The 11,809-nt window shown below is 52.1% G+C and overlaps 1 protein-coding gene across 1 annotated transcript in view; it reads left to right on the forward strand.

Moving 5' to 3' along the window:
- The window catches only part of lrrk1 (leucine-rich repeat kinase 1), a 347,784-nt gene extending 337,135 nt beyond the window's left edge, over window positions 1–10,649 (forward strand). Inside the window, exons 33-34 of the mRNA XM_070858707.1 lie at window positions 3,718–3,819; window positions 10,016–10,649. Coding sequence (XP_070714808.1) covers window positions 3,718–3,819; window positions 10,016–10,193 — 280 coding nt within the window. The 3' untranslated portion in view covers window positions 10,194–10,649. The remainder of the gene's footprint in view (window positions 1–3,717; window positions 3,820–10,015) is intronic.
- The last annotated feature ends 1,160 nt before the right edge of the window (window positions 10,650–11,809 follow it).

The following is an 11,809-nucleotide window of genomic DNA, read 5'->3' on the forward strand; positions in this document are numbered from 1 at the left end:
CAGTGGGATTAGTTTGGGATTGATACAGGGCTATGGGGCGAGGGGAGCAGTGGGATTAGCTTGGGATTGATACAGGGCCATGGGGAGAAAGTGGTGTCGTGGGATTAGTTTGGGATTGATACAGGGCTATGGGGAGAGCGCGGGGCAGTGGGATTAGTTTGGGATTGATACAGGGCTATGGGGAGAGAGAGGGGCAGTGGGCTTAGTTTGGGATTGATACAGGGCTATGAGGCGAGAGGGGCAGTGGGATTAGCTTGGGATTGATACAGGGCTATGGGGAGAGAGCGGGGCAGTGGGATTAGTTTGGGATTGATACAGGGCTATGAGGCGAGATTGGCTGTGGGATTAGTTTGTGATTGATGCAGGGCTATGGGGAGAGAGTGGGGTAGTGGGATTAGTTTAGGATTGATACAGGGCTATGGGGAGAGAGCGGGGCAGTGGGATTACTTTGGGATTGATACACGACTGTGGGGAGAGAGTGGGGCAGTGGGATTAGTTTGGGATTGATACAGGGCTATGGGGAGAGAGTGGGGCAGTGGGATTAGTTTGGGATTGATACAGGACTGTGGGGAGAGAGTGGGGCAGTGGGATTAGTTAGGGATTGATACATGGCTATGGGGAGAGCGCGGGTCAGTGGGATTAGTTTGGGATTGATACAGGGCTATGGGGAGAGAGCGGGGCAGTACGATTAGTTTGGGATTGATACAGGGCTATGCGGCGAGAGGGGCAGTGGGATTAGCTTGGGATTGATACAAGGCTATGGGGAGAAAGTGGGGTAGTGGGATTAGTTTGGGATTGATACAGGGCTATGGGGAGAGCGGGGGGCAGTGGGACTAGTTTGGGATTGATACAGGGCTATGGGGCGAGGGGAGCAGTGGGATTAGCTTGGGATTGATACAGGGCCATGGGGAGAGAGAGGGGCAGTGGGCTTAGTTTGGGATTGATACAGGGCTATGAGGCGAGAGGGGCAGTGGGATTAGCTTGGGATTGATACAGGGCTATGGGGAGAGAGCGGGGCAGTGGGATTAGTTTGGGATTGATACAGGGCTATGAGGCGAGAGGGGCAGTGGGATTAGTTTGGGATTGATACAGTGCCATTGGGAGAGAGCGGGAGAGTGGGATTAGTTTGGGATTGATGCAGGACTGTGGGGAGAGAGTGGGGCAGTGGGATTAGTTTGGGATTGATACAGGGCTATGGAGAGAGAGTGGGGCAGTGGGATTAGTTTGGGATTGATACAGGACTGTGGGGAGAGAGTGGGGCAGTGGGATTAGTTTGGGATTGATACATGGCTATGGGGAGAGCGCGGGGCAGTGTGATTAGTTTGGGATTGATACAGGGCTATGGGGAGAGAGCGGGGCAGTACGATTAGTTTGGGATTGATACAGGGCTATGCGGCGAGAGGGGCAGTGGGATTAGCTTGGGATTGATGCAGGGCTATGGGGAGAGAGTGGGGTAGTGGGATTAGTTTGGGATTGATACAGGGCTATGGGGAGAGAGCGGCGCAGTGTGATTAGTTTGGGATTGATACAGGGCTATGGGGAGAGAGCGGGGCAGTACGATTAGTTTGGGATTGATACAGGGCTATGCGGCGAGAGGGGCAGTGGGATTAGCTTGGGATTGATGCAGGGCTATGGGGAGAAAGTGGGGTAGTGGGATTAGTTTGGGATTGATACAGGGCTATGGGGAGAGCGCGGGGCAGTGGGATTAGTTTGTGATTGATGCAGGGCTATGGGGAGAGAGTGGGGTAGTGGGATTAGTTTGGGATTGATACAGGGCTATGGGGAGAGAGCGGCGCAGTGGGATTAGTTTGGGATTGATACAGGACTGTGGGGAGAGAGTGGGGCAGTGGGATTAGTTTGGGATTGATACATGGCTATCGGGAGAGCGCGGGGCAGTGGGACTAGTTTGGGATTGATACAGGGCTATGGGAAGAGAGCGGGGCAGTGGGATTAGTTTGGGATTGATACAGGGCTATGGGGCGAGAGGGGCAGTGGGATTTGCTTGGAATTGATACAGGGCTATGGGGAGAAAGTGGGGCAGTGGGATTTGTTTGGGATTGATACAGGGCTCTTGGGAGAGAGCAGAGCAGTGGGATTAGTTTGTGATTGATGCAGGGCTATGGGGAGAGAGTGGGGTAGTGGGATTAGTTTGGGATTGATACAGGGCTATGGGGAGAGAGCGGCGCAGTGGGATTATTTTGGGATTGATACAGGACTGTGGGGAGAGAGTGGGGCAGTGGGATTAGTTTGGGTTTGATACATGGCTATGGGGAGAGCGCGTGGCAGTGGGACTAGTTTGGGATTGATACAGGGCTATGGGAAGAGAGCGGGGCAGTGGGATTAGTTTGGGATTGATACAGGGCTATGGGGCGAGAGGGGCAGTGGGATTCGCTTGGAATTGATATAGGGCCATGGGGAGAAAGTGGGGTAGTGGGATTAGTTTGGGATTGATATAGGGCTCTTGGGAGAGAGCAGGGCAGTGGGATTAGTTTGGGATTGATACAGGGCTATGGGGCGAGAGGGGCAGTGAGATTAGTTTAGGATTGATAGACTTATGGGAAAGAGCGGGGCAGTGGGATTAGTTTGGGATTGATACAGGGCTATGGGGTGAGAGGGGCAGTGGGATTCGTTTGGGATTGATACAGGGCTATGGGGAGAGAGCGGGGCAGTGGGATTAGTTTGGGATTGATACAGGGCTATGGGGAGAGAGCGGGGCAGTGGGATTAGTTTGGGATTGATACAGGGCTATGGGGAAAGAGCGGGGTGAGGTTAATTTGGGATTGCTACAACAAAGCACACACCCTATGGGTTCAATGGCCTTCTGTCACACTGCCGGTTGGTGGTGTGGTTTTTCTGAGCCTGCGGTGAAGCAGATGATCAGATGAAAGAATTCTTGATTCCCCACCAGAGGAGTTGGTTCTCTTTATCCACCCAATCAACTCCTTTTAACATTTTAAATAACGCAGTCTTGGTGCTTCACTGCAGACTTGGAAAAATCAGACCACTAACCGGCAGTGTGACAGAAGGCCACTCAGCCCATTGAGTGTGTGTGTGCTTTGTTACAGCAATCCCAAATTAACCTCACCCCGCTCGTTCCCATAGCCCTGTATCAATCACAAATTAACCCCACCCTGTGCTCTCCCCACAGCCCTGTATCAATTCCAAACTAATCCCACTGCCCCGCTCTCTGCCCACAGCCCTGTATTTTATTCTGCTTACAATTTTCTCTGAATCGATGCAATGATCTTTGCCTCAACCACTCCCTGTGGCAATGCACGCATGCACCAACGCTCTGTGTAAAGAGATTTTGCTTAATGTCCTCACTCTGCAGCTGATCATTTCTGATGTTGCCTCCAGTTTGCATTCTCTCTGTGTTTAGGTGCTGCCGCTGCATGTGTGTATTTTGTCGGCCGTTTAAAGCCGGTGGAATTCAATGGCAGTATCATTGGGTTGTCCTGATCAAATGTATTTCCCAAAACCCACTGGGAAAGATTTGGACAACTTCTGGGCTGACAATCAAGCCTGCCTTACCTCAGCGACGTGTGGAGTCGGACATCTGGGTAACTTCAGCAGAGTTTGCAGATAGGCTGCACCGTGCAAAATGGAGCATCAGAATGTAACGGGCACCACACGGAGATAATGTCCTCACCCTGTCTGGTGCCATGGCTCATTGCTCTAACCCCTTTGTTCACCGCTGTGCTTTCTATTTATTTTCAGGCGAGGCGGTGATATCATTGTTATTGGGCTGGAAAACGAGTGTGGCTGCCAGCAAGGCAGGGTGATGGCAGTGCTGAAGACAGAATCGGTGATCAAAGATGGGTAAGTGTGTGTAAAGTGAGGCCCTTGACAAAACCCAGTGCATACTGCAGGAAGTAGCTGGTTTCTAAAACCCTTGCCAATGGACCATTGCATAATAGGGACATTGTATTGGAGACAACTCCTGCAGACAGAGCATTTACCCAGGGCACGAAATTGGTTATGGCCGTGTTTGAGGCGGTGTCACCGCCTGAGGGCTGATTTTAGCGCCGGGCGTTAGGCGTAGGTTCCAACGGCCAAATTCAGTTTTTACACCCAAAGATGAGAGAGCAGCGCTAAAAGTGGCATTGCACACTCCCCCTCGGCGCCCTCGCGGGGGAGCTCAGGGGCCGACTGAATTTCCCAATGGGAGGCTGCCGGCACGTGAGCTGGAAAAACGGGAATAAAAAACCACCAAAACCTCTCTGACCCACACGGACTTCACCACTGGTACAACTGGTAAATAAATGTTGAAATAAATAAAGAAAAAAACCTTAGTTTGATCTCTGGGCACCGCGATGTCCCCTGCGGGTTGCCGGCTGTACGGACGCCTGCCGGTAAGGCTGCTACAGAAACGCAATATCGCGATAGCGGCACCCAGGGAGCGTTGCACGCTGAATGATGTCACCGCGCGGGTGGCGTTGAGGGAGCAACGTTACCTCTTCCCGCCTCCACCAAAGACCAACTCAAATTGCACGGAGGCGTGGACGCCGCTCTCCGCCAACGGTAGGCCTTTGCCGCCCATCGCTGGCAGTAACGGGCGGCATTATCTCGGGAAATTCGGCCCCTCAGTGTTTAAACTCAGCAGAGATGTGTTTTAATCCAATATCTCTCATATTACTGGATTAGATTAATCATTTAACCATATTATTGAAATCATTGCTTTCTGAAATATATCCTGGTTATTACATCACCGCTGCGCGATCTCCAGCGGCCCCAGGGAGGCCGAGCTGGAAATGTGTTGGGTTCCCCCGCCGGCCTCACCGTGTTACACAGGGTAATCTCACAAGTGTCAAATGGCCCTGCCCATATAAGGGCAGTTCCATGCAAATCATATGCTAATGAGGGGCACATGGCTTCCATTGTGCTGGTCCCCGGGGCCAACGGTATCCCCAGTGGCCAGAGTCGCTCCTGGCCATCCCACAGTGCGCAGATGGAGCCTCATGGTACAGAGAGGTCTGTGCCAGCACTCCCTCAGAGCACAGAGACACAGGTCCCACCAGTACTTATTTCCATAGCAACGGTCTGGCTGCCATTCCTTCCTCTCAGGGCAGGCCACCTGGGGTGCTCCCCTCCTCCCCCCCCATCGTCCCCCGGGCCACGGCGCAGGCCACTGGGCCCCTTCCCCCTCTCCAGGGTAGGCCACTGTGGGCTCCCCCCTTCCGGGGCAGGCCACTGGGCCCACCCGGGGCAGGACATTGGAGGCACCCTCCCCCTTGGGACAGCCGCTGGGGGCACCCCCGCCCCCCCCCCCCCCCCCCACCGGGGCAGGCCTCTGGGCCCCCACCTCCACCCTGGGGCAGGCCACTGGGGGCGCGCCCCCCTGCCCCACAGACTGGTGCAATACCTGTGACCCGCCTCCTGTTGGTTAATGACCTCAGGGCTGGAAATAATGCCGGGGTCAGGGATTATCTGGGCAGGCGAGATGAGGTGCCTCCATTAAGATATGAGAGTAAGTAAGCCAAGCCCATCGTGTTTTTCCATCACTCCCGATAACTGCTCGCGCCGTGGAATGTAATCACTCCTGTGGCCAAACGGGCGCAGGTTGCTACAGTGATCAACCCACCTCAATTCATACCTGACTTCACGTTTAGACTGTATCACATGTTTCAGAACATAAGAATTAGGAGCAGGAGTCAGCCATTCGACCCCTCGAGCCTGTCCACCATTCAGTGAGACCATGGCTGATCTTCTACCTTAACTTCACTTTCCTGCACTGTCCCCATATCCCTCGATTCCCTTAATATCCCCGAAGCACAGAGCCAAGGCAGCGACCACAACAGGACCAGCTATTCCCCACACAATCAGGACCATCTGGGTCTAGTGCCCATATGGTTACAGTCAGTGTCATCACAGACTGAGAAGTCAGCCTCGAAATCTGTTTTCCCCATTGAACAGCTCTGTAACCTTGATTTGCTCAAGCTGTGTTTGTCCTCAGCATTTCTGCATTGCCTTGTTTCTTATTGTTTTTTAATTTTGATTTGTTGGTGGTCACATAATATCGGAATGTTGTTCATAGAATCATAGAGCACAGAAGGAGGCCATTCGGCCCATCGTGCCTGTGCCAACTCTCTGAAAGAGCGATCCGATTAGTCTCCCCCCCGCCCCTGCTCTTTCCCCACAGGCCTGCAATTTTTTCCATTTTTGTATATATCCAATTCGCTTTTGAAAGTTACTATTGAATGTGCTTCCATCAGCCTTCAGATAATGCAGGGAGCAGTAACGCCGTGATAAGAACATAAGAATTAGGAGCAGGAGTAGGCCATTTGGCCCCTCGAGCCTGCTCCGTCATTCAATGAGACCATGGCTGATCTTCGACCTCAACACTTTCCTGCACAATCCCCATATCCCTCGATTCCCTTAATATCCAAAAATCTAGTGAACTCTGTCTTGAATATACTCAATAGCTGAGCTTTCACAACCCTCTGGGGTAGAGAATTCCAAAGATTCATCACCCTCTGAGCGAAGAATTTTCTCCTCATCTCAATCAGTCATGGCTGAAAGAAGGGCAGGTATGGCAGCTCAACATTCCTTGTTGCAGGGTTTTCAGACGGGATAGAGAGGGGGGTAAAAAAAGGAGGTGAGGGGGTCACAGTATTGATTAAAGAAACAATTACAGCTGTGAGGAGGGATGATCTATTAGAATTTGCATCAAATGAGGCTATATGGGTTGAATTGAAGAAGAAAGGGGCGATCACACTGCTGGGAGTGTACTATAGACCCCCAAACAGTGAGAGGGAGATAGAAGAGCAAATATGTAGGCACAGTTCTGAGAAGTGCAAAAACTACAGGGCAGTAATAGTAGGGGATTTCAACTGCCCAAATATTAACTGCGACAGAATTAATGTGAAAGGTACAGAGGGTGCGAAATTCTTAAAATGCATTCAGGAGAACTTCTTTAGTCAGTATGTAACAAGCCCAACACGGGAGGGGGCGGTTCTGGACTTAGTTTTGGGGAATGAAGCTGGGCAGGTGGAAGGGGTATCAGTGGGAGAGCATTTTGGTGCTAGTGATCATAATTCAGTAAGATTTAGGGTAGTTATGGAAAAGGACAAAGGTGGACCAGGAATAAAAGTTCTTAATTGGGGGAAAGCCAATTTTGCTAAGCTGAGATGGGATTTGGCCCAAGAGGACTGGAAAAAGCTACTTGATGTTAAATCAGTGTCAGAGCAGTGGGAGGCATTCAAGGAGGAGATCCGGAAGGAGGCCATTTCGGCCCATTCTGTCCATGCCGGCTGACAAAGAGCTATCCGGCCTAATCCCACTTTCCACTTTAAGTGTTTCATGTTCAGCCATGAACTCATTGAATGGCGGTGCAGGCTAGAAGGGATGAATGGCCTGCTCCTGCACCTATTTTCTATGTTTCTATGTTTCTAAGTGCATATCCAACTATTTTCGAAATGTGGTGAGGGTTTCTGCCTCTACCACCCTTTCAGGCAGTGAGTTCCAGACCCCCACCTCCCTCTGGGTGAAGAAATTTCCCCTCAAATTTCCTCTATATCTCCCCCCGATTACTTTAAATCTATGCCCCCTGATTGTTGACCCCTCTGCCAAGGGAAACAGGTCCTTCCTATCCACTCTATCTAGGCCTCTCATAGTTTTATAGACCTCAATCAGGTCTCCCCTCAGCCTCCTCTGTTCCAAAGAAAACAGACCCAGCATCTCCAATTTAGCTAAAATTCTCCAGAACAGGCAACATTCTTGTAAATCTCCTCTGCACCCTGTCCAGTGCAATCTCATCTTTCCTGTAATGTGGTGACCAGAACTGTACGCAGTACTCCAGCTGCGGCCTAATAAGTGCTTTATACAGTTCAAGCATAACCTCCCTGCTCTTGTATTGCATGCCTCGATTAAGAAAGGCAAGTATTCCGTATGCCTTCTTAACCACCTTATCCACCTGGCTTGCTACCTTCAGGGATCTGTGGACCTGCACTCCAAGGTCCCTTTGTTCCTCTACACTTCTCAATGTATTACCATTTAATGTGTATTCCCTTGCCTTGTTAGCCCTCCCTAAATGCATTACCTCTCATTTATCTGAGTGACTTCCATTTGCCACTGTTCTGCCCACCTGACCAGTCCATTGATATCTTCCTGAAATCTGCAGCTTTCTTCTTCATTATCAACCACACAGACCCCCCACCCCGTCCCCCCCCCCCTTCATTCATTTAAACCCCTGTCTACTGCCCTAGTTATTCGATTTGCCAAGAAACTGGTCCCAGCCCATCCCAATGGAACAGCTTCCACTTTCCCCAGTACTGGTGCATGAACTGAAACCCCTTCCTCCCACACCACTCTTTGAGCCACGCATTTCAACCTCGAATCTATTTGTCTCTATGCAAATTTGCGTGAGATTCTGCTTTTTAATTTGGATCCTCTCTCCTCAAACTCACTCAGCAGAACCTCATTCCTGGTTCTACCTGTGTCATGGACCACGACAACTGGATCCTCCCCCTCCCTCTCCAATTTCTTCTCCGAAGGAGATATCCTTAACCCTGGCACTGGGCAGGCAGCACAACTTCCAGAGCTCCCTGCCGTGGCTGTAGAGAACAGTATCTATCCCCCTGACTATACTGCCCCCTACCACTACCACATTCCTTCCTTCTGCCCCCCCCCCCCCACTTGGATGGCCCCCTGTCCCGCGGTGCCATGGTCAGTTTGCCCACCCTCCCTGCAGTCCTTTTCCTCATCCATACAGGGAGCAAGTACCTCGTACCTGTTGGACAAGAGCAAGGGCTGAGGCTCCTCCATCACTGAATCCTGGGTCCCCATACCTTCCTGACTCACAGTCACACCCTCCTGTCCCCGACCATTGACTAACTCTAAAGTACTATTGAACCTAAGAGGTGTGGCTGTCTCCTGAAACAAAGTGCCTATGTAACTCTCCCCCTTCCTGATGCATTGCAATGTCTGGGCCTCGTACTCCAGCTCAACAACTCTGAGTCAAAGTTCCTCAAGCTGCAGACAGTTACTACAGTTGTGGTCGCTCGGGATCGCAATGCTCTCCACCAACTCCCACATGCTGCAGTTACAGCACACCACCTGCCCAGCCAAGTCTATCTAACCTTCTTTATTTATTTGGTTCGTTAATTAATTATTTTTTAATCAACTATTTTAGTTTTATTACTTAATTGGTTTAACTAGTTTAGTTACTGATTTAATAAAGTAAAGTTATAGCAATTTAAAGTTATAGCAATTTGCAGTTTCTTAGCTAGCTTAGAGTCTAAAAAAAACCTGTAGTGCTCACCAACCAATCACCTACCTGCAGTCCTGTGATGTCACTCATTGCTTTTGTTGGTCTTTTGGAATTCGAATGTATCGCCAGTCCGCCACTTGCGTCCGACAGCCCGAGACCCCCTCCCCAATATATCTGTACCACCGTCACCCCGAAACCCCCTCCCCGGCCATATCTGTACCTCCATTACCCCGAGACCCTCTCCCCGCTGTATCTGTACCTCCATCACCCCGAGACGCCCTCCCCTGCTGTATCTGTACCGCCGTTACTCCGAGACCCTCTCCCCTGCTGTATCTGTACCACCGGTACCCCGAGACCCCCTCCCCCGCTGTATCTGTACCGCCATTACCCCGAGACCCCCTCCTCCGCTGTATCTGTACCACCGTCACCCCGAGACCCTCTCCCCTGCTGTATCTATACCGGCGTTACCCCGAGACCCTTTCTCCCGCTGTATCTGTACCGCCGTCACCCTGAGACCCCCTCCCCCTCTGTATCTGTACGTCTGTCACCCCGAGACCCTTTCTCCCGCTGTATCTGTACGTCCGTCACCCCAAGGCCCTCTCTCCCTTGGTTCTTGTACTGCCACTCCTTCCCTTGCTGCCGCTCAGATCTGTTCAGGTCAGCATGGAGCAGCGAAATGACCTTCTGTGGCAAGAAACTGGAACATGAACAGCATAAATATCACTTGATGTGACTTGTTTGGTGTTTAGTATTTCACTAGAAACACTGACACAGGTTGTATTTCTTATCCCCTCACCCCCCCTACAGCATGCTGGTGGAAGCCGCTGTTGTGGCGAAGGACACCGTGGTCTGCTGCATTCGGAATGAGAGCAGAGAGTGTTGCCTGTGTATGTGGAGGGGCTGGGGCTCCCCAGAGTTCGAGCTCTTCTATCAGTCGTATGAAGAGTTGGGGAGAATGGAAGTGAGCATGCGCAGGCGGAGGTAGCCCGGGGATGTGCAGCCCGCGGGGCTGGGGAGCAAAGCTGAGGAACTGGCAACATTTCTATCAACATGAAAGCAAAAATCAATCTGTAAATGGAGGATGCAAAATGAGCTGGACACCAACAATGGGGAGAGCAGACTCTGCACGGAGCCCATGGAAGCATTAGCCCAACACACCGAGTACAACTGCTCCCAGCAGCTAAAGACACCACTCCCGATTGCTGGACATGGCGGCAGCACATTGTACTTCTGTTGCACAGCGATGGGAATCCACTCAGGTTTCAACTCAACAGAGAATTCCAGACTTCAGCCCTCGCACAAGCTGGATTCCGATCTCAGGATATCCATGCTCGCTACTTCCATCGACAGTCAAATATTTCTTAGCTTATACAAAGTGTCAATCCACATACGGTATCTGTAAAGAGTTGAAATGGAAAGAATGTATTTATTGTGCAATAAAAGTGGCTAAAAAAGCAATAGTCTGTGAGTGAAGCAAGCCCTGAATCTGTGAGATAGAATTGCAGCTTCCTGAGCCCTGCCCGCTGGTCGAGGTACAAGCTGCATTTCGCCAGACGTTTCCTTCGAGCAACTGGCTGTCTGGTACTGCAGGCCAAGGCTTGAAATTGGGCCAATTTCGGAGACCAATATCTTGCCCAACAAGGATGCCTGAAATAGCTTGGATATGGAATGCGGTTGGACGATTCCCGGGAAGCCACAGGAAGCTGCAAATGTCAGACAGGGGGCCACGAGGGGAGCTTCAATCCAGAGTGTGTGGTCAGTCAGCTGACCTCAGCTGGGATGGTGATAGGGAATGCGCTGAGCCTGACCTGGGGACAGGTTCACCTTCCTCATCGCTAGCCGCTCATCCCTACTGGGTCAGTCATCAGACAGCAGTCGCAGTACTGAGGGAGTGCTGCACTGTCGGAGGGGCAGTACTGAGGGAGCGCTGCACTGTCGGAGGGGCAGTACTGAGGGAGTGCTGCACTGTCGGAGGTGCAGTACTGAGGGAGTGCTGCACAGTCGGAGGGGCAGTATTGAGGGAGGGGCAGTACTGAGGGAACGCTGCACTGTCGGAGGGGCAGTACTGAGGGAGTGCTGCACTGTCGGAGGGGCAGTACTGAGGGAGTGCTGCACTGTCGGAGCGGCAGTACTGAGGGAGCGCTGCACTGTTGGAGGGGCAGTACTGAGGGAGGGGCAGTACTGAGGGAGCGCTACACTGTTGGAGGGGCAGTACTGGTGGAGGGGCAGTACTGAGGGAGCGCCCCACTGTCGGAGGGGCAGCACTGAGGGAGGGGCAGTACTGAGGGAGCGCTGCACTGTTGGAGGGGCAGTACTGAGGGAGCGCCGCACTGTCGGAGGGGCAGTACTGAGGGAGCGCCGCACTGTCGGAGGGGCAGTACTAAGGGAGCGCGGCAATGTCGGAGGTGCAGTACTGAGGGAGTGCCGCACTGTCGGAGGGGCAGTACTGAGGGAGCACTGCACTGTCGGAGGGGCAGTACTGAGGGAGGGCCAGAACTGAGGGAGCGCTGCACATTCGGAGGGGCAGTACTGAGGGAGTGCTGCACTGTCGGAGGGGCAGTATTGAGGGAGTGCCGCATGTCGAAGGGGCAGTACTGAGGG

The sequence above is a fragment of the Pristiophorus japonicus genome, chromosome 17, assembly GCF_044704955.1.
Source record: "Pristiophorus japonicus isolate sPriJap1 chromosome 17, sPriJap1.hap1, whole genome shotgun sequence".
NCBI lineage: Eukaryota > Metazoa > Chordata > Chondrichthyes > Pristiophoridae > Pristiophorus > Pristiophorus japonicus.